Source organism: Panthera uncia, unplaced genomic scaffold, assembly GCF_023721935.1.
Source record: "Panthera uncia isolate 11264 unplaced genomic scaffold, Puncia_PCG_1.0 HiC_scaffold_208, whole genome shotgun sequence".
NCBI lineage: Eukaryota > Metazoa > Chordata > Mammalia > Carnivora > Felidae > Panthera > Panthera uncia.
The window spans coordinates 40566-63530 of record NW_026058778.1 but is presented as its reverse complement, the minus strand read 5'-3'; the positions used below and the strand labels follow the sequence as shown (position 1 = coordinate 63530).

The window sequence follows — 22965 nt, the reverse complement described above, 5'->3', positions numbered from 1 at the left end:
CAGCTCTTCCTCAGTCTAACGCCTGCCAATTTTACGACTGGAATTATACTATCAGCTTTCCTGGTTTTCAAGCTTTTGGACTCAGACTAGAACTACACCATTGGCTCTCCTGGGTCTCTAGCCTTGCTAAATGCAGATCTTGGAGACTTGTCAGCCTCCACAATCCTGTGAGCCAATTCTAAATAATAAATCTATTTCCATACACACACAGACATACATCCTACTGATTCCGTTTCTCTGAAGAACCCTAATATAAGTACACATGTATATCATCTAAACCTATATACTTTCCATTAAGGTTGAATTTAGAAACTGATCACTGCAGGTGACCTTACTATATTTAGATACTAGGACAAAGTATTTCTGCACTCTACTTCTTGGTGCCAGGCTCTATTCTAGGAGCTGAGGATACAGTGGTAAATAAGACAGAAAGGTTGGATAAGACAGAAACCCTGTTCCCAGAGCTTACATTTTGGTGGAGAGAGATAAGACATTAAATATACAAATACACACACACTTTCAGACTAAGTACTATTTAAAAAAGAAAAGGGGGACTATCATAAGGAATGAGCTGGTGAAAGAGGCTACTGTAGGCTGGGTGGTAGGGAGGGCCCATCTGAGAAGGTGCTACTGAGCTGAGACCTGTAAGACAAGAAGGAGCCCGTCACATGATGGTCTGGAGGCAGTCCTCTCCAGGCTAATGGGACAATAACGCAAAGGTCCTAAGGCAGAAACAAATTTGATGGGTTTAGGGAATAAAAAGACAGTGAATACACCAGATCTAAGTCTAAACCTCAGAAAGGTCTGCCAAGTATCCATCTGATTTTTTGTGCCCTTACCACTGTCTTGAGAAGAACACACCTAGGCTGGCCCACTGGTCCCAGGAGGAGGAAGGAAAGTGGAGTAGAGCCCACCAAATCCAACCCAGATCAGCCAGCTCCCATTTGTCCTGCACGTCAAGGGAATGTTCTTTTAAGCCAGGGGATCAGCAAAATTTTTTCTATAAAGGGCCAAATAATAATCATCCGCATGGCCCCTACTTTCTTCAGGATGAATCCATATTCTTTCCCATCACTCAACAGGCAAGTCCTAACCTGGAGGCTACTGCCTCTCCAGCTTCAACTCCCAGTGTGCTGCAGCCCTTCAGAACTTCTTTTGTTCCTGCAAGATGATAATGCCTCTCAAACCAGTGCCTTTACACCGAGGGCATCTTTTGCTTTTGAAAAAGGGGGTCGGGGGAGTTCCCCTTTCTTCCCTCAGCCATCTCCTTCAACATCAAATTCAGATGTCACTCTTATGTCTGAGAAACACCCATTCCTATTTCTTCAACTTAATCTGTCTATCTGCTTGCCCATCTCCCTGTCTAGAGCGAGTTCCTCAAGAGTAGAAAGAAACTGAACCATCTTTGTGTCTCTAGTAAGCAGAAGAGTACCTGGCCCAGAGCAAACACTTCCATAAATCTCTGTCGAATAATCAGCTTCAAAAAATTTGGCTTTATCCAATTTGGAATTAATCACAGATAGAAATGAAGTTAATGGAACGAGGTAATGAAGGGGATGGGGAGGTATATCCAGTGGGAAAAATAAACTAGAACCTAAAAGAAGAAACAATTTTAGGAAGCAATTTTAAAGTGGGCAATATCCCTGCACAAGTGTGACTTAGTCTATAACATTTTTGAAAGATCACTTTTTTTTCCTGCTTAATTTAGTGCAAAGTATGAATCACACATAGGCTGACTAATCACCTGCTAAAGATACTGCATGTGGATCACAAGACTGGAACGATCAATCTAAAGGACAATGAGAGATATTAAAAGATATGCATAACTCATCACTGCTACACTTGATAGTTACATTTTAGGAGGAACCAGAGTAACATGCATTATCGTAAAGCACAGCTGTATTAAATTAATGCACTTGCTCCCTCTGTTTTCATATTAACCATAATAAAGAAATTGTGAACCTTTCTGCTCTGTCCCTAAGGATTAATATACTCTTCAATGGGACCTTGGGCACCAGACCAGAAGGTAGGTCTCCCGCTGCTCTCTTCATTGAGCCTCGTGGCCAAGGGAAGAACAATCCTGGGATGGGACACGTGGCATTTACTGACCACCTTGTACCAGGCACTGTGCAAGGTGCCTGATAAACGTTAGGCATGTCATTTAAACCATCCTTCCTAAGGCTCGATCACAATCACTGAGTAAAAATAAAATTTTATAAGTATTCATTCAACAAAGCACCTATTCATTCTCGTAGCCTCTATAGATAGCATCTGGGAGAGATGAACTTGTCTACCTTGCTCACTTTTGTATCCCAACATGGCAGCAGAGTATCTGGCACATAATGCAACATAAAGACCAGACAATTTTGCCTCCTAAATCTCTCCAATCTGTCCACTTCTCTTAACATACCCTTCTACCAGCCTTATTCAAGGCTCCTAAGTGCCCTGCAGCCATTCTTGCTCTCCCTCTAATCCGGGTTTTTCCACTTTGGCAGTATTGACATTTAGGACCTGGAAACACGTTGTTTGGGGGGCTATACTGTGCACTGCAAGAAGTTCAGCAGCATCCTTGGCCTCCACCCACTACATGCCAGTACATAATAATCTTGAATGGCATCTGACTGTTCTTAGAACACCCAAATCCTGAACACCTAATCTTCCCAAGTGTTGGGAAGAGGGTGCCACCAACTGTACCAGTGTTCCCCAGATCCTCGCTTTCTCTTGCTCTCTAACCTCCAGCTACTTAGGCCTCAATTCACCTTCTCAAACGTACCCCAACTTCAAGCCCTTCACATTGTTTCCAGGGCCTGAGCACTACTGATACTTGGGGCTGGATAATCTTTGTGGTGGGGCTGGCCTGTGCACTGTAGGATGTTTAACAGAATTGCTGGCCTCCACCCACTGAATGCCAGTAGCACCAACCCCACTCTACACCCCATCTGTGACAACCTAAAATGTTTCCAGACATTGCCAAATGCCTCTGGGGGCAAAATCGTCTCTGGCTAAGAACCGATGGCCTAGAACAGACCTGCCCACCTCTGTCCTCTGCCTCAGCAATTTTGACCCTTCAAAGTGGAGCTCAAATTGCATCGAGAAAGCCTCTCCTGACCCAGGAACCAGACTAGACACTGCTGGTCTCTCCCACAACACCCTCTCATGGTTATAGCCTTTCTCACAACTGTCATTAAGAAGCATTTAATGTCTGACTGTACAACCAGAATATAAACTGGTCCTCTGCTGGAATCTGTCTGCTCTGTTCACTCTCCATGCCCAGGGGCCCGGCACTGTGCTCAAAGAATTTACTGACTGAATGAATGAATGATTCTGGTGTTCTGCTGGGGCGCAGGGACTGCAAGATAAGAAAGGCAATGTCTTTGTGCTGAGGATGCTGAGTACAGAAATGGCAAATAGGTTTCATCTCCAGGGCAAACTTGATTGAGTTTTCAATCAATTGTAAGTTGAGAAAATCTAAGTTTCTTCTGAGGCACCAAAAGACCAGATGCCTCGTCCCAAAATGAAGAGTTGAAACAAGAGGCAGTTTCTGGAGGAGATGGTTGAAAACTTATCCAAATTGTGGTAGAAGGGTACAGGTTAGGAAGCTGCTGGCATTCTGCACTCCATTCCACCTTATCTAAAGAGGACAGGTGGAAAATCTTTCCATTCAAGATTCCATTCCAAGCAGGAAAAGGGCTCAGTGAGACCGCCAAGATAGCCCATTACAGATCCCTGCGATTGGGAGGATGCCACATCCAACTCACACCTGAGAAATAGAAGGGCTGGCCGGCTACCTGCACTGAGGGCAAGGAAGAGGTTGCTGCTATGCTGGAGCCAGCCCACCCTCCCTCACTTCGAGCTGACAGGGTTCAGGATATGCTACCCCCAAATATGGCACATTGGCTTATTGAGTATTTCAAGCTGAAGGGATCTGAGAAGCAGCAGGTGCAGGAAGGGTTTTCTGACCTTCCCCTGAAGCAGGTCATCAGACCCTCTGTGAGAAATGCCTTACCTACAACTGGAGGAAAGGAGCATCCTTATCTCGGAAGAACAAGTGATGCCAAAAGGAACCTGAACGAACAGGCCTCATGTTTCCCCAGCCTACTACACTTAGCTCATACTCATTTCTCTCCTATCACGTTTTTCCCAAACTCTCCACTCTTCATCAAACCTGCAATAAAAATACTAAGCTTTAACTGCTTCTTTGGGTCTTTATTTCCTTATGAAGGCTCCCACAACATGTAATACTTATATTAAACAAACCTGTATGCTTTTCTCTTATCAACCTGTCTTTAGTTACAGGGGCCCTAGCCAAGAACTTTAGAAGAGCAGAGGAAAAAGATAAATTCCTCCCCTACAAAGCAAAGCATGTGGGTTTCCATGCACCAGATGAGTGCCATGCACAAGAGAATACCTGCAGAGGGGCTCCTGGGTGGCTCAGTCAGTTAAGCGTCTGACTTCAGCTCAAGTCATGATCTCACAGTTCGTGGTTCGAGCCCCACGTCGGGCTCTGTGCTGGAAGCTTGGAGCCTGAAGCCTGCTTCAGATTCTGTGTTTCCCTCTCTCTCTGCCCCTCACCCACTCATGTTCTATCTACCCTTTCTCTCAAAAATAAATAAACATTTAAAAAATTAAAAAAAAAAAAAAAGAGAGAGAGAATACCTGCAGAGGGTCAACTTAGTTCAGGTCCAGGGCCCCCCAAAAGAAAAGGACAGACACTGAGATGAGAGGCTTACGATGGCATCAGACTCCTAAGAACCAAGGAAGGCATAAGCAACCAGCCACAATGAAGACGCATTTGCTCTCATCAGAGTTAAAGCCAGTCATGGCTCTGAGGGTGTGGTCTCTGAAGGAGTGCGTTGAAAGCACTCAAGAGGGAACAAGTTTTGACACCTGGAAATTCCAGAGCTCTGGCACCTGTTTTGGAAGGACCTTCCTGCCCTCACTTCCTTTCCTTCTTCTAGGTGCTCCAACCTCTTAGGGTGCTGACCCCTAAGAGGGGCCAGAAACAGGCTATGGAGAAAGAGAAGCACCAGATGAGGAAAGAGAAAAGCATCCCACTGTGCCTCATCTTCCTTCCTCAATTGCAGACTTTCTGCCTAGAGCTTTCTGTCAAAGGGAGACAAAGCTGCCAGAGCCAGGGAGGTAAGAGGCTATGAATTCAGCAGACTCAAAGTTGCTGAAATGACATTATGTTTTATAACCTGAAGTGACCACAAGACTTTTGGTTACCTAGAGTGACAAGAGAAGGCTTAGGCCCACCCGAGTTTTCGCCCAGAAGCAGAGGCAGAACCAACCCTACAAGTTAATATAAAGGGCCAGCGGGAGACAAAAATGAAGATACTTGCTACACATCAGTTGTGCTCATTCAACATGACAACTGCTACACACCCATCTCGCAGTTGTGAGTTCAAGCCACACGTTGAGTTAGAGATTACCTTTAAAAAAATCAAATCTTTTTATTTTTTATTTATTTTTTAATGTTTTTTATTTATTTTTGACAGAGAGAGAGAGAGAGAGAGAGAGACAGAGCATGAACGGGGGAGGGTCAGAGAGAGGGGGAGACATAGAATCCAAAGCAGGCTCCAGGCTCCAAGCCATCAGCACAGAGCCCGACGCGGGGCTCGAACTCACAGGCCATGAGATCATGACCTGAGCCGAAGTCGGACGCTCAACTGACTGAGCCACCCAGGCGCCCCAAAAAAATCAAATCTTTTTAAAAAAGGGAAACAACTTTTACATCTTTTAGAAGAAGGTAAAGGGCTAAGAGCTATCATAGTCACAAGGTCAACATTAAATGCCCAAGAAAGGAAATGGGCTTTGGCTCGAGGCAGTGTCTAGGCCACCTGTTGCTCCGGCCCTTCGCTTGATAACAACCTCATGATTTCCCTCTGGGGAAGCCCCTCAGTTCACGTGGTTCATTTAAGGCTGACTATGCCACCCACAACCCTCACTCTGGGGGTGATTCAGATGGTTAACAAGGGCATAGCAAGGGCACTCATTCTGTGGCTGGGCAGGCCACCCTGGACCTAGCTGGCACTAACGAGAATGAAACCCTCTTTTTGCTAGGGTTACTCAACTAGCAGACTAGAAGCTGGAGTTGCTGGCAGCAATCTCCTCCCATATGGGCAGCACTAGCCTGAGAACTAAACCAACAAAGCTGGAGAACAGGGACATAAATGAGATTCCTGATGACATCATGTGAGCACTTCTATCCAACCCAACCTCTCTGTGAGGGGGGATGGGCAGAGAGAGGGAGGGAGACAGAGAATCCCAAGAAGTCTGCACACAGCGCAGATCATGACCTGGGACAAACCAAGAGCCAGATGCTTAACTGACTGAGCCAGCCAGGTGCCCCCAAAACTACCTTTTTTCTTTTTTTAATGTTTATTTATTCGAGAGAGAGAGAGAGAGAGAGAGGGGGAGAGAGGGTGCGCACATGAAGGGGGAGGGGCAGAGTGAGGGAGAGAGGGACACAGAATCTGAAGCAGGCTCCAGGCTGTAAGCTGTCAGCACAGAGCCCAATGTGGGGCTTGAACTCACAAATCGTGAGATCATGACCTGAGCCTAAGTCTGATGCTTAACTGACTAAGCCACCCAGGCGCCCCTACCTTTTTCTTAAGGCAGGTCTGAGTCGGATTCTGTCTGAAGTGCTGCTAACAAACACCTGCAGCAATTTTAAACCACTAATAGCTCAAAAGGAAAGAGTTTGCCTCCTTGTAAAAAATTTCACCTTCCTCTAGGACGTTTCAACCCATAGTTTTCTTCCTTTCCTCTAATTTTCTAAGCAATTACTGTGTATCTATTCAGGCATTCAATCGCTCACTTCCTTGTACTGTTACTCATATATATACAGCATGGCCTCACCTCAACTAGACAAAGATGGCCAAAGATGAGCTATAATTCTTTGTATCTTTTCTAGAACCTTTCACCATACAAAGTACAATCAGACCAATTGTGTCTGAGAAATCAAAGGTAGCTAGAGACAGTCTGAACATCAGGGTAGAAATCTTATCTTTATGGTAAATAAATGAGTTTGAAGGGACGTTTGTTAAGCTCACCCCAATTAATTCATCCATCCATCCATCTATCATCAAGTATTTAGTTGGCACCAACTGGGTACCAAGCACTTCCTAGGTACAAAGAATATAGAGGGACTAAGAAAAGGTCCCTGCCTTGACAGCAGGACTGTGTATCTTTCCCACATCCCACAAAAGAAAGAGACGATTTAAAAGGGCTCTATGTGGCCAAGGCATTTTCTCTGTAGTGCCAACTACATTACATTATAGTTCATGTTTTCTCATGGGAAGCACTCTATAAATGTATATTCATAGAACATTAAAACTAAAATGGGGGGTCTTAGAAATTTTGATATTTTAAGACATTATTTTTAACAATGAAAGCTTTCCCCACCCCAAAACAAATCCACAGGAGATAAGATAACAAATAAGAGTGGCTGCCGCCAGCCCAGGAGGCATCTAGAAGTAGTAACAAAGCAGGGGAAGTAACAAAGCACTTAGGTCATAGTTTATCCAGGAGCTAGAGTCTCCCAATTCTCAGGCCAGGTCCCTTTGACTCCACCTATTTGTTGCCTTTGGCAAAGAAAGAACACACTCAAAATATATGTCTAATGAGTGAACTAATCAAATACAAGCATGGTAACTAATTTCTTTCTTGAAATGGAGCCAGGATGAGAAACTGGTCATAGCAGCTGAGCATGACTTTGGCTGGACCCAGTTTTCAACCTTCTTTTTCGCTGAACAGTAACATCTCACTAATCCAAAATGGCAGGAAGGCAGACAAGCCAAAGGGAACAAGCAGGCCAGGGGAAAACTACCCACTACAGGTAGATTCCATCTGAATCTGCTTCCTCATGAAAGTTAATTTTGGGGTATTTACTTGTTTCCATAAGGAAACAAGGAAGTGGTATATTTCATATACACACAAACCATACACACACATGCAGATACACACATACACACCCAACAGTGATTTACAAGCTTCTATTCGCAATCCTGAAATCCAAAAAGTTCTCAAAAATTGAAGACCTTTTTGTACCTTACTTGGCAACAAAATCTGATCTGAGCTGAACTCATTTGGTGGCAAAACTTGGCCTAAACTGACCTGAAGCTATTTATAGTCTTTATTGTCCTGAGTGAGATTACTCCTATGTTCACTGTAAAAGATACTAATGTTTAATTATAAGGTTAATTCAGTAGAATTTTCAGATATGGAATTGTGGATTTGTATATAAATGGTTCAACAAATAATGATGGCCCTGAAATAATAAAATTTTACCTCAAAAGCACATGTTTTAAACTCTATGTAGTAGCAACCAACAGAGGACAAATATTTAAAATCAGAAGTTGCTGAGCAAAAAATGATCTTCAGAGCATAGTAATCTAATCTAGTGTCCTCATTTATAGATAAGGAAACTGAGGCTCCCAGAGCCTCATGATTTGTTCAATCAACTAATTTACAACAGACAAGCTCCTATCTGCTACCCTCACCCCAAGGCAGTGCACTGCAGTGGTTATTAGTCCCCATCCTGAGGGCTCTCCCTGTGCATTTGGATCTAGCTCTGCTTTTGTTTAATCAGAGTTCCCAAGAGTTCGCTAAAGAGTACCTGGCTCAACTTAAAGGGAAAAATTTTTAAATACTGTTATGTGTTAATACCTCCCTCCCTCAATTACATTTTCCTTCCTCAAAATTTGGATGAGTGTACAAATGGCTTATCAAAAGGTAGCAGCCAATACCACTTCTACCAAGAGGTGGGAGAAAGATATTAATGAATTCACAATTAACAAGGACCATCTTAGTCCTTTTATCCACTGCAATTAGCAAAGTTATTAACAAGTTGGTAACATTAACTGTATGATGGTAATATTCTATTTCAAGGGCTTATTTCAAAATAGTTGATATTTTAAATATTTTAAATATTTTGAAACGGCATAAAATAGTTGATGAGAATAGTAACAGTAACAATACTTACTACCATTTTTTTTTTTAATGTCTACTGATTATTTTTGAGAGAGAGAGACAGACAGACAGAAAGAAAGGGAGACACAGAATCCAAGGCAGGCTCCAAGCTCTGAGCTGTCAGCACAGAGCCCAACGGCACACTTGAACTGCAAGATCATGACCTGAGCCAAAGTCAGACACTTAATCGACTGAGCCAACCAGGTACCCCCAATACTTATTACTCCCATTTAAAGAAAGTCTGCAATTACTAGGAACCTCAAGCAGTACCTTACATAAGAAGCCTTACTTAATCCTATCAACCTTGCAAGGAAGGTATTCTTATCTCTCAAAGATAAGGAAGCTGAAGTTCAAAAAGGCTCAGTATCTTTTCCAAGATCATACAAAAGGACAGCTCAGACTGAAAGACCAGGAAGAGTAGTACAAGCTCTGGAACCATATAGTGACTTGATTTAAAGTCCAGCTCTGCTATGAACTAGCTGGAGTAATCTGTGCAAGTGCTTCACTCTCATCACCTATAAAATGCGCATTATAATATTACCCATATCTCAGGAGTGATGTCATGAAGATTAAATGAGTTAACTAACATATGTAAAGCAGTTAAGAGAGCACCTAGTATCTGGTAAGCCCTATCTACTAGCTATCATCATGATCATTAATACAAGCACTAGCGTTCAAACCCTGACCTGCCCAGATCCATGGCTTTCTTTTCCACTATGCTGCAAAAATTGTACTACAGGGTTATCTGGCAGGCTCAGTCGGTAGACCACACAACTCTTGATCTCAGGGTTGTGAGTTCGAGCCTCACATTGGGTGTAGAGATCACTTAAAAACAAAATCTTTAAAAGAAAGAAACTATATTACAGGCAATATATTAGTGGCATTACACCAGCTGTCTCCACCTCCCATGCCTATTCTTCGCCTCTTATTTCTTTCGTCCATTCCAAACTCTAAGGTTGGTGACCATTTCAAAGCTGACAAGCGTCTTTCTTTTGGTAAATAAATAACCATGCGTGGAATACAGAAAATGAAAAATTCTAACAGCTGATGCCTTTAAGTCACCTTCACACTCCAGGGGTGTTAGTAAATAGCTAACTTAAAATTACTCGGGGCCAAAAAAAATCTTCTATCAAGAATAAGACAACTATGCATAGATATATTCACTGTATTAAGTTGCAACATATGGAACAAAGATAAAACAGCAGGTGGTATAATAATTAGGTATATATTCCACACTTACAAGTCTGGGGCACTTTCTCACCCTTACTTGTTAAGACTTATTTTAATTTAATCTGGAAAGTTCTCTAGAACAAGAACTACTAAAAGTGTACACTTGAAATCATGCCACATAATTAAATCATTCACTCATTACACAAATATTTAGACTGCATATTCCGGCAGTACCTGGCACAGGTACCCTGCATCAGGATTACAGTATTTCAACAGACAGCACCTTCTCTTAAGAAGTTTACAATCCGGGGCGCCTGGGCGGCTCGGTAGGTTAAGCGTCCGACTTCAGCTCAGGTCATGATCTCGCGGTTCGTGAGTTCGAGCTCCAAGTCGGGCTCTGTGCTGACAGCTCAGAGGCTGGAGCCTGTTTCAGACTCTGTGTCTCCCTCTCTCTCTCTCTCTCTCTCTCTGACCCTCCCCCGTTCATGCTCTGTCTCTCTGTGTCTCAAAAATAAATAAACGTTAAAATTAAAAAAAAAAAAAAAAAAGAAGTTTACAATCCAGCATGCGTACAGACCTTAAGCAAATGTAGACTGTGGTATTTCTAAAAACCGTTCTCTTAATTTTAAAATCTTCTGCAACCTCCTACCCAAAAAGGGGGGGGGGGAGCAGGGAATAAATATTAAAACAAGGAAACAGATTTTTAACAATTTGAAAATACAACTTTTCTCTGAGTTGCTATACTTATTTTTAAACATGTTCTCTAAAATCATATGCATGTGCTCTTCCAGTTCTGACCTAACCAGTCTCTGTACACTTGTTTATGATGAAGAATACCAAATTAGACTGTCAGTAATGTAACCATCCAACCTAAACCAAAGGGTTGTTTCATTCAAGAAAATATTTCATCTACATATCCAGAGAGGCACAAAATCTATTAAACTTGGGTGTTTCCATCTCCCAAACCTGTTGTGTGGACCCTCTAAAGAATTTACAGCGTCTAACTGAACTACTTTATTGCACATTACCTAAGGGCAGATCAAGAAAGGCCTGGCTTTTGTGATTCCTATTCGGAGTCTAAATTATTAGCATATCCCATGACCCAAGGGCTTGTGTTGGCTCCCAAGAGACTGGGTGCTGGAGTTTAAGACAGGGCTTCCTGGTCAATTGAAGGGGCCCCAGCCTCCAGCTGATCTCAGGATAGGGAAGAATGTCTGAGGCTGCCAAGAGATCTCTCACATCCGTGTGTGCACATCTACCAGTAGAGCCTCTACAAGCTAACTGGTGATGTCCCCAATAACAGAGCAAAAGTGCAAAAAAAAAAAAAAAAAATCCCTTTCACAAGTAAGTCTTTAAATTTGGGGCCACTACCCTGTCCTCACTGCAAATTCACGTGCAAAGAAACACACACCCCTTGAAGAAAGTTATGAAATCCGGAAAGAAACGAGATTAAGAAGACAAAGTGCCTTTGTCAAAAGTGAAAAGATTAGAAGGGTGACTGCAGAGGAGAAAAACTGTAGGCGGGGCAGGGAATGAGAATTTTGGAGAATTCAGGAATAGGAAAAGACACCGACTCTGGGTCCCGGGAGGGGGCTTCGGGGAGGACGACAAGGCCCGAGGGAGAAAATCAAATAACTTGGGGGCCCCGAAGAAAGCACCTGGAGGGCACAGGAATCGGTAGAACGAGCCCCTATCCCCCAAACCCTGAGGCGGACGAGATCTGGATCCCAGATGCTGAAACTGGAGCTCGGGGAGATCTGAGTTCTAGGAGCCTCCGGGGGAAAAGTCAGGCTATGGGACATGTCCCCAGAGCTGCAGGGAGGATGGGGAGGCAAAAGGCAAGCGCGCCTGGGCTCGGAGCCCCCCGGGGTCGTGCGGGTCCAAGGCGCCCCGGCCCGGGCTCCCGCGCCGCTACTCACCTCTCCGAATTGGAAGGCGGAGACGATGGTGACAACGACGCCCACGAAACAGACGTAGAGCCCATACCTGTGGGACAGGCAGGTATAGGTCTGTCTCTGTAAGAGCTTGAGCAGCATCACCCCGGCAGCCGCCACGCCACGCCACGCCACGCCCGGAGCAGCCACAGCCGCCGCCGCCTCAGCGAGCCGCCATTCAGCGGCCCTAGCCCGGCCGCCACGCTCAGGTCACAAGGGGCGGCCGCCACGCATTGCTGCTCCGGGGATCGACGCCCGCTCGGCTCCGCGCCGCGGCCGCCGCTTCCGGGAGCTGGGAGCCCACGCCCTCGGCGCGGCGGAGGCGGACCCGCGGCCCGCGAGGCGGCCAGCGCCGCCCCGGTCTGGCCCGGCGAGAGGCAAAGGCGGAGGTGGCGGCAGCGGAGGCGGCGGCGGGGCGGCCAGCGCCACCTGGCGGGCGGAGGGGCGGAAGGCGGGCAAGGGCCCCTCCCGTCCGCGCGTGCGCAGCGGGCTCTCCGCAGCTGGGTTGGGCTCTCAACCGAGAGCAATCCCTGCAAGATCGGTGTGCCACAGAAGGCGTTATGAGTGCTTGTGTACACAAACCCCTTTCTGCATTTACAATAATTGGGAAACTTATGGTAAATAATTTTTACAGCGTTAAGAGGAGATGCTGTATTGGGCTCCTTTCCCCTGTCTCCTTAACTGTATTGTTTGAAAGAGGAAACCTTTGGGCTAAATATGCCCAAACCCAAATTCAATTCGTTCATGTATTCACTGAGTGTGTAGTGAGTGTCCCGTGCCTGGCAAGTGCCTGGTGTCGGGTATTCAAAAAAATGAAGTAGACCGGGCCGCTGTTGCCGGAGAGTCTGGCTGGGGAGATAAACACGCAAACCACTGACTACAAAAAAGTCAAGATAGAAATCGTGCAAAGTTATGGCAGGGGAACCAAGGCAGTGGTGGTCAATTAATCATGCTTTGGCACCAGGCGATTTCCAAGAGGGCCTCCCCTCGGTACCTCTTATTTGAGAGAGATTTTTCTTTTCTCCCAGTATACTCTGATTAATATGATTTTTGTCTTGATCTAGTCACCCTGGAAAACAGTGCACTCAGCCAATGTTGCCATCATTTATAGCATTTTTAGAATTATCTTCAGAACTAGCTTAAGGAAACATTCAAAATATGCACTTAACTGAATGGTCGATGGAATGAACAGACTTGCAAAAGGGTTACCCTCACTCCAATCCAAGGTAAGGCTTTTACACTTTTTAGTCAATTCTTTTAATCCTGCTTTAGGAAAAGTTGATATATATATATATATATAACATATTTATATATATAGATTACATATATATGTATATATATATATAAATATATATATAAATATATATATCTATATGTTATCTATATATATAACATATATATGTATATATATATAAATATGTTATATATATATCTATGTATATTTATATACATAAATAATATATATGTATATATACATATACAAAAATATGTATATATTTTGTCATATATACATGACAAAAATTATGGCAGTTGTGTGAGACACATAGTTCTGAGGTCTTTTCAAGAGTGGGAAAAGGTATAAAACCATCTAGCATTCAACAGGATTCTGTTAAGGTGTTTGTTTCCACAATGGTGATGGCCAACGTTTACTTAGAATCCACTGTAAGCAGGGTTCAGCTAATCCTCACAACAACCTTATGAAGGACATAGCATTATCATCCCCCATTCTACAGATGAAGAAATTGAGGTACATGAAATGAAATAACTGGCTAACATCACACAACCAGTAAATGACAGGTTGAGATTTGAATAGTATACTTAGGCTGGAAAACAGGGCTAGGAGTAGTGGGAGGTGAGTCCTGCAAGTGCAAGGTCAGACAGATTCTGTCTTCATTTAAAATTGACATTTTGTTTTTGGTGGATATTTTGCGTTAATTTTGATCTTTTTAAATACAGTATTAAATATTTCATCTTGCTTAGTGAATGTTTGGCTTTCCCTTACATTTTGCGCTGAAAGCAAGTGTCTCACTCTCTTAGTCCCAGCCCCTAGCCTTGGCCCTACCTAGAAGTCATGGGTCTAAGGAAGTTTGTTTTGATGCATGCTTTTTTTTTCCCCCCTATCTCTTTATGCTCCAACCAGAGAGCCTCAGGGGTGTCAGAAGTATTGTCAAAGTCCTTTCTTCTAGAGAACTCACTCTTGCTTGCTCTCTCTTTCCGGAGCCAGTATCATTGAACTTGAGTAAAATAAGTGTTGGTATAAAATGATACATCTCTAGTACCTACCTTATAGAGATATTAAGGAGATTAAATAAAATGCATGAAAGCACTTAAGTGCCTGGGACATTTTAAGTTTAGAAAAGAAATAAAAGTTAAGAAAAAGTTATAAAGTAAGAAAAGTTAGGAAAAGAATATTTAGCTTTGTTCTAATTAAGCAATGGCTTTTCAGCAGGAGAATGATCTAATTAAATATGCTCTTCCAGAAGATTAATCTAGCAGTATGAAATTTGTGGAAACGATTTTAAACTATCAGCATCTGAGCAGTGGAAAAATTACGCAGTGGCATCTCATTTATCTCAAAATCTCTTATCTGTCAACCTAAAATAGCCAGAAAAAACAAGAAAACCACAAGACTGCCAGGAACCCACTGAAATCCATGAGTTTTCCTTTTAAGCGAACCCCTCAGTCCTCTCAAAATCTAATAAATGTGGTTCTCAGAGATCTTGTTGTCTGGGTTCTCAGTCCCTGGCAGATTGATGTGGGGTGGGAGGGGGTGAGGCGGAATTAAGATATCTGTTTCCTGTTCTTCTCCCAAGCAAGAAGTAACTTTAACAGATGATATTTAAAGTTAACAGAGTTAAGAAGAGAAAAAATATTTTTTTAAAAAGTCAAATTGATTCAAAAAGTATAACCACCTTGGGGCCAATAACATAAATAGAGGCAAGAACAGAGAGATATAGTGGAGGCGCCAGTATCTCCCAGAGAGTAGGATAATGGGTGATACAGTGGTGAACCCAGTCTTTGAGAAAAGTTCAAGAAATGTTTTGTGTTCATTTATTCATCATTTATCAATGAACACTCTGCTCTGGACATGTAACCAGGCCCTGAGGGTACCTACTAGATACCTATAGGTCTTTCCTGGATTTTACACTCTAGAAGGACAAATAGGTATTAAGTTAGTATTGTGAGGGAAGCTGACTTAGCTTGGAAGATCAGGGAACGCTTCCTGGAGGAGATGCTGACACCAAAGCTTGAGGACTAAAGGTGAGAGGCAAAATTGGCACATTGAAGGCTCTAATCTAAAGCAGGAGGGGCTGGAGAGGTTGGCAGGGACAGGAGGGCCATAGTAAGAAAAAAGGACTTAACCTTAACATGAACAAAGAATTTTGAACAAAATAAAAACTGCAAAGTGACATGATCAGGTAAGAATTTTAAGAATCATAACTGTGGTGTTGAAAATGTACTGGAGGTGACCCAAGGAGCTGAAATGGGACCAGGGGGAGTAGAGTTATCAGATAAAATACAGGATAACTTTGCTCTCCTGATCTTCATTCCCACCCCTCACCCCACGAGAGGAGGAATGTACCTGACTGGTGAGGCTGAAAGGAATTGAACCAGTCTGCCAGAGACAAGAGTTCTGATCCACTATCTGCCCAGCATAGGAGTATGTGTGCCAGGACCTGAGCAAGAACCTAGGAACTCGGTCTCATTCAAGAACGAAATATTGGTTGCCCACTTGTCTGCAAACGGAAAACAACATTGTCCAATTAACTTTATCAGTACTAAAGCTAACACTTTGGTCTCTAGCTGTCTGTTTCTTGCACAGCTTTCTCAATTGGTTCAAAATTCAAGAGACAGGGAAGAATGCTTTTACATATTGGGCCCTAAAACACCAACCATCCTTGCGTGAGTCTCCTTTGGCTTGGCCTTGATGAAAAATGAACAATAAAAGGAAAGAGTCTTGTACAAAGAGGAACCTCCTGCCCTGGGCCTACAAAACATACGTGTCGTATATAAAGATGGTGTACTTAGAAGGCCTTACCTTGAGCTGATAAGAATATTGAACCTAAACAAAGAGCTTTAACTAGCAGATTAAGCCAAGTTAAAATAACTCCTGATAAATCTGTATTTAGCTGAGTCCTTGCCTTATTCAAGATTAAGAAAATGAAATGTTTGGGGGTGCCCTGGTGGCTTAGTCGGTTAAGCATTCAACCTCAGCTCAGATCATGATCTTGTGGTTCATGAGTTCAAGCCCCATGTTAGGGTCTGTGCTGACAGCTCAGAGCCTGGAGTCTGCTTCAGATTCTGTCTCCCCCTCTCTCTGCCCTTCCCCCACTCATAGTCTGTCTTTCTCCATCCCTCCAAAATGAATAAACGTTAAAAAAAATTTTTTTAACAAAAAAAGATAAAATGTTCACATTGTGAAATGCTTTTACTTTATTTTAAGCTTTAGACCTGAAAAACTTGCTTATTCCTAGGAAACATATTTTGATTTTTGCCCCCTTCCTCCTTTCAGGATACATAGTACATGTTCGTAAAAGATATGCCTGTTGTAAGTGACCTCATCCCTTTCTTTATTTTAAAAAAGAAAGCCAGGACAGTTTCTAATTTTTTTTGAAAAATAGAAAATAAATAAAATTATTAAGAAATTTAATTGTTGGGATGCCTGGATAGCTCAGTTAGTTGAATGTCCCACTGATTTCAGCTGAGGTCGTGAACCCAGGATTGTGGCCTTGAGCCTTGCTTTGGGCTTTGTGCTGAGCATGGAGCCGCTTGAGATTCTCTCTCTCTCTCCCTCTCTCCCTCTCCTCCCCTCCCCCTCCTGCTCACATGCATGCTGTCTCTCTCTAAAATAAAATTTTTTTAATTAAAAAAATTTAATTGTTTCTGAATTTCAAGAGCCAAAGCATAATATGGCCCACTATTTATTTATTGTGAATTCAAATACATCCCATATTTATAAACAAATATACATAATGTTCACATGTGTGACTATACTTCATTCTATTTGCTTGATATTTACTTGTGGGTGTTTTGTGTGTGTGTGTGTGTGTGTGTGTTTTATCCACAGAATATGGGCATCATAAAGGCGAGAGATTTTTCTAAGTTATTCATAACTATATCCCTACCCATGGCATTGTGCCTTGCTGATTGTAGCCAAGCAAAAAAATTTATCATATGAGTCAACATATTTTTCACTGATAAAAGTACCAAGTATAGAGTTGGCAGCTCTTGAAGTTTTGATGAATTGGGGACAGCTGTTTGGCTCAATTGGGTAGAGCATGTGACTCTTTTTTGTTTTTGTTTTTTTTTGCAACACTTGATCTCTGGGTCTTGAGTTCAGGCCCCACATAGAGCTTAAAGTTTTGATGAATTGAATTGAAGGAAACTAGAATGTCATGGAAAACAAGCTTAATTTTTAAGTAGAACTCACTTTTAAAACTATCTGGACCTGGATATTTTTGTTATGGGGCACTTCCAGAAATGTACTCAAATCATCTAGGTTTTAAAATCTGTTGTTTACTGTGATTTACTTTGTTTCATCTTATGTATTCTTTGTATTTTCTCAATTTTTTCCTATTTTTTTTCACTTACTCTTTGGCTCATCCTCTCTTTTTCTGTGGTTTTCTATTTTATTGATTTATGCCTTTATCTTTGTAATATCCTTTCCTCTTATTCTCTGAATTTGCTCCATTGCTCTTTCTCAATTTTAATACTTAACTCAATATTTTTTCAGTCTTTATTGTTTTTATTAACGTTTCAAAACTATAAACTTCCCTTTAAATGATAATTTTATTGCATCCCATAAGTGTTGGCATGGAGTGCAGGTGCACATTGGGATTTGGGGCTCCACTGTGGGTGCTGGGCCTGGACACACAGTGTCCACATCAGGAAAACCAAGACAAAGTGGCTCCAATCCTGGGCCAAGGCAGTAACTGTGCTCTCTGGGCATGCACGGCTGGGCAGAACATCACTGGTGTCCTCACATATTCATACCCAATCCATCCATGCAGCAGGTGGAAAAAAAGCAAGAACCCTCTTCATCCTGTAAAATCCCTCCGACACCCTCTGCTGGCAAAGGTTAACATCATAATCACTACAAAGAAATGTCTGAATCCAGTCTGGTATCACAGAGCAGGTGATGAAGGGGTAAATTCAGAGCTGAGAGGCAACAACTGACACTTGGCACATCCCTGAAACCGGGGTTCCAGATGTGATATAGATCCTCCTCATCAGATGAATTCACAGAAGGCTTGAATCTGGGAAGGAAGGGAGGAGAGAGGCAGGGGAAAAGGTACCTATTTTTGCTAGTGAGCTAATGAAGATGTATGATTCTGAAGCCAGCGCTGCTGGAAGTCACTTCCTGCCTCCGCAGAAGATGTCCACCCCTGTTTTTGCTGGCGGAGTCAGCAGCTCCCCATGGCAGCTCAGTTGGGCTGAGGTTTGAGGAGCTCTTCCTACAAATCCAACCTAAAATCTCTTTGTTCATCTCTGGTAATAGTTGATGGGTGAATCAACTGAATCCCTTTCTATTTAAAATAATGAGGATTTTTTAGTCTACAAATAATCTGACCGAAATAAGGTTAGAGAATGGGCTTTGTATGATATCAACTCTGGAATTACTTGAGGTTTCTTTCCTTGCCCAATACATGATCAATTTTTGCAAACGTTTTTGGGTTTGCTCAAAAAGAATATACATCCCCTTCCTCCCCTGACTCCTAATTACTTCCCTGTTTAAGTTCTCACAAGCCATCCATTGAACAATAGGTTCTAAATATTTCGCAGGGTCAATATCAAGTGCACCATGATATATTTTGCAGTATCTACCTATTTGCAAAAGGTAAATCTTGCCGTTACGTTTGAAAGTTGGATCTATTTTCCTGGTCTCCAAGCCTTTGGGATTTTCTGACGTCCATGATTTTTTTTACTGGTTTTTAGTTTTCTGCTCCTTAGAGTCATGGTAGTGAGCACTCAACATGTAGATTTGATTATCTATAAAGATTGGTTATCTAACACATTGCAATGTTAACTGATTAATCAGGAAGACTTGCATCTTGCACCGTATGCTTTCTAGAAGAATGTCAGGGGTACTCTGATATCTTGCTACAGTGCTTTGGCAAATGCTCTAAATTTATTATAGACGCTGTAAACAATCTTTTTTTTAATATGAAATTTATTGTCAAATTGGTTTCCATACAACACCCAGTGCTCATCCCAACAGGTGCTCTCCTCAATGCCCATCACCCACTTTCCCCTCCTTCCCACCCCCATCAACCCTCAGTTGACTGACCCCCCATCAACCCTCAGAGACTCAGTTTTTAAGAGTCTCTTATGGTTTGCCTCCCTCCCTCTCTAACTTTTTTTTCCCCTTCCCCTCCCCCATGGTCCTCCCCCAAGTTTCTCAGGATCCACATAGGAGTGAAAACATATGGTATCTGTCTTCCTCTGTATGACTTATTTCACTTAGCATAACGCTCTCCAGTTCCATCCATGTTGCTACAAAAGGCCATATTTCATTCTTTCTCATTGCCAAGTAGTATTCCATTGTATACATAAACCACAATTTCTTTATCCATTCATCAGTTGATGGACACTTAGGCTCTTTCCATAATTTGGCTATTGTTGAAAGTGCTGCTATGAACATTGGGGTACAAGTGTCCCTATACATCAGCACTCCTGTATCCCTTGGGTAAATTCCTAGCAGTGCTATTGCTGGGTCATAGGGTAGATCTATTTTTAATTTTTTGAGGAACCTCCACACTGTTTTCCAGAGCGGCTACACCAGTTTGCTTTCCCACCAACAGTGCGAGAGGGTTCCCATTTCTCCACATCCTCTCCAGCATCTACAGTCTCCTGATTTGTTCATTTTAGCCACTCTGACTGGCGTGAGGTGATATCTCAGTGTGGTTTTGATTTGTATTTCCCTGATGAGGAGTGACGTTGAGCATCTTTTCATGTGCCTGTTGGCCATCCGGATGTCTTCTTTAGAGAAGTGTCTATTCATGTTTTCTGCCCATTTCTTCACTGGATTATTTGTTTTTTGGGTGTGGAGTTTGGTGAGCTCTTTATAGATTTTGGATACTAGCCCTTTGTCCAATATGTCATTTGCAAATATCTTTTCCCATTCTGTCGGTTGCCTTTTAGTTTTGTTGATTGTTTCCTTTGCAGTGCAGAAGCTTTTTATCTTCAGTTCATTTTCACTTTTAACTCCCTTGCCTTTGGAGATGTGTCGAGTAAGAAATTGCTGTGGCTGAGGTCAGAGAGGTTTTTTCCTGCTTTCTCTAAGGTTTTGATGGTTTCCTGTCTCACATTCAGGTCCTTTATCCATTTTGAGTTTATTTTTGTGAATGGTGTAAGAAAGTGGTCTAGTTTCATTCTTCTGCATGTTGCTGTCCAGTTCTCCCAGCACCATTTGTTAAAGAGACAGTCTTTTTTCCATTGGATATTCTTTCCTGCTTTTTCAGAGATTAGTTGGCCATACTTCTGTGGGTCCAATTCTGGAGTCTCTGTTCTATTCCATTGGTCTATGTGTCTGTTTTTGTGCCAATACCATGCTGTCTTGATGATTACAGCTTTGTAGTAGAGGCTAAAGTCTGGGATTGTGATGCCTCCCCTTTTTGGTTTTCTTCTTCAGTATTACTTTGGCTATTCGGGGTCTTTTGTGGTTCCATACAAATTTTAGGATTGCTTGTTCTAGCTTCGAGAAGAATGCTGGTGCAATTTTGATTGGGATTGCATTGAATGTGTAGATTGCTTTGGGTAGTATTGACATTTTAACAATATTTATTCTTCCAATCCATGAGCATGGAATGTTTTTCCATTTATTTGTATCTTCTTCAATTTCCTTCGTAAGCTTTCTATAGTTTTCAGCATACAGATCTTTTACATCTTTGGTTAGGTTTATTCCTAGGTATTTTATGCTTCTTGGTGCAATTGTGAATGGGATCAATTTCTTTGTTGTCTTTCTGTTGCTTCATTATTAGTGTATAAGAATGCAACTGATTTCTGTACATTAATTTTGTATCTTGCGACTTTGCTGAATTCATGTATCAGTTCTAGCAGACTTTTGGTGGAGTCTATCGGATTTCCATGTATAATATCATGTCATCTGCAAAAAGGGAAAGCTTGACTTCATCTTTGCCAATTTTGATGCCTTTGATTTCCTTTTGTTTGATTGCTGATGCTAGCACTTCCAACACTATGTTAAACAACAGCGGTGAGAGTGGACACCCCTGTCGTGTTCCTGATCTCAGGGGGAAAGCTCTCAATTTTTCCCCATTGAGGATGATGTTAGCTGTGGGCTTTTCATAAATGGCTTTTATGATCTTTAAGTATGTTCCTTCTATCCCAACTTTCTCAAAGGTTTTTATTAAGAAAGGATGCTGAATTTTGTCAAATGCTTTCTCTGCATCGATTGACAGGATCATATGATTCTTATCTTTTCTTTTATTAATGTGATGTATCACATTGATTGATTTGCAAATGTTGAACCAGCCCTGCAGCTCAGGAATGAATCCCACTTGATCATGGTGAATAATTCTTTTTATAAGCTGTTGCATTCGATTTGCTAGTATCTTGTTGAGAACATTTGCATCCATATTCATCAAGGATATTGACCTGTAGTTCTGTTTTTTTGCTCGGTCTCTGTCTGGTTTGGGAATCAAAGTAATGCTGGCTTCATAGAATGAGTCTGGAGGTTTTCCTTCCCTTTCTATTTTTTGGAACAGCTTGAGAAGGATAGGTATTATCTCTGCTTTAAATGTCTGGTAGAATTCCCCAGGGTGTAAACAATCTTTTAAAAATTTTTTCTAAGTTTATTTATTTATTTTGAGAGAGAGAGCACAAGCAGAGGAGGGTCAGAGAGAGGGAGAGACAGAATCCCAAGCAGGCTCTGCACCGTCAGTACAAAGCCTGATGTGGGACTTTGAACTCACAAACTGTAAGATCATGACCTGAGCAGAGATCAAGAGTCAGACACTTAACCGGACTGTGCCACCCAGATGCCCCATCACTGTAAACAATCTTAAAGAAACTCTATGAATCAAAATAACATCAACCAGTATAGTGAAGGGCACCAAATTCTAGAGTTTACTAAAGTCCAGATGTCACAGTAGAAGACTAGTTAACTGATGGCTCTGACACATCAGGCTAAAAGAGTTAGGCAATGGCCATGGTATGAATCTCTAGAGGATACCAAGGTAAAGGATTAAGAATTATTAGGGTTAGAGTAAACAGAGGAAAGCTCAAGGAAAAGAATAGATTTACTTTGGTCTTCTCTCATCAAGTACAAACTAGCTGCAGGTTTCTCTCAGTTGCTGCACTGTGAGGTGCACATGAAACAAAACAAATTCTAAAAGCCACAACTGTCAACGTGGACAGTTCCCTTTCTCTCTAGGGCTGATAGGCTCTTTGAGTTCTTAATTTGAAGCAGTGGCATCAAAATTACAATCCAGATAGAGTAGGACTAGTTTTCCTCATGCTTCACATCTCACTTCATATTGATCTAGATTCAATAGGTAAAGTCATTCTTTTTGGATTTCTTTTCACTTCATAATGTGCAGATTTGCTAAGTAATTTTAAGAATGTTCCTCTAGTTACAAAACAGATGAACCTAAAGGAAGGGAAGCAAAAACAACATAAAAAACAAGGAGGGAGACAAAACATAAGAGACTCTCTTAAATACAGAGAACAAACAGGGTTGTTGGAGGGGTTATAGGTGGGGGGATGGGCTAAATGGATAAGAGGCATTAAGGAAGACACTTGTTGGGATGAGCACTGGGTGTTGGACATAGGGGATGAAACACTGAAATCATTATTGCATTATATGCTAACTTGGATGTAAATTAAAAAATAAATTAAAATGATGTATATTTTAAAAAAAGAATGTTCC

General features: G+C 42.0%; 1 protein-coding gene across 1 annotated transcript in view; it reads right to left on the bottom strand.

Annotated features, from left to right (window-relative positions):
- Positions 1-12450, bottom strand: part of LOC125917603 (N-acetylglucosamine-1-phosphotransferase subunits alpha/beta-like) — a 38604-nt gene extending 26154 nt beyond the window's left edge. The window contains exon 1 of the mRNA XM_049623758.1: positions 12063-12450. Coding sequence (XP_049479715.1) covers positions 12063-12179 — 117 coding nt within the window. The 5' untranslated portion in view covers positions 12180-12450. The remainder of the gene's footprint in view (positions 1-12062) is intronic.
- Positions 12451-22965: the final 10515 nt, after the last annotated feature.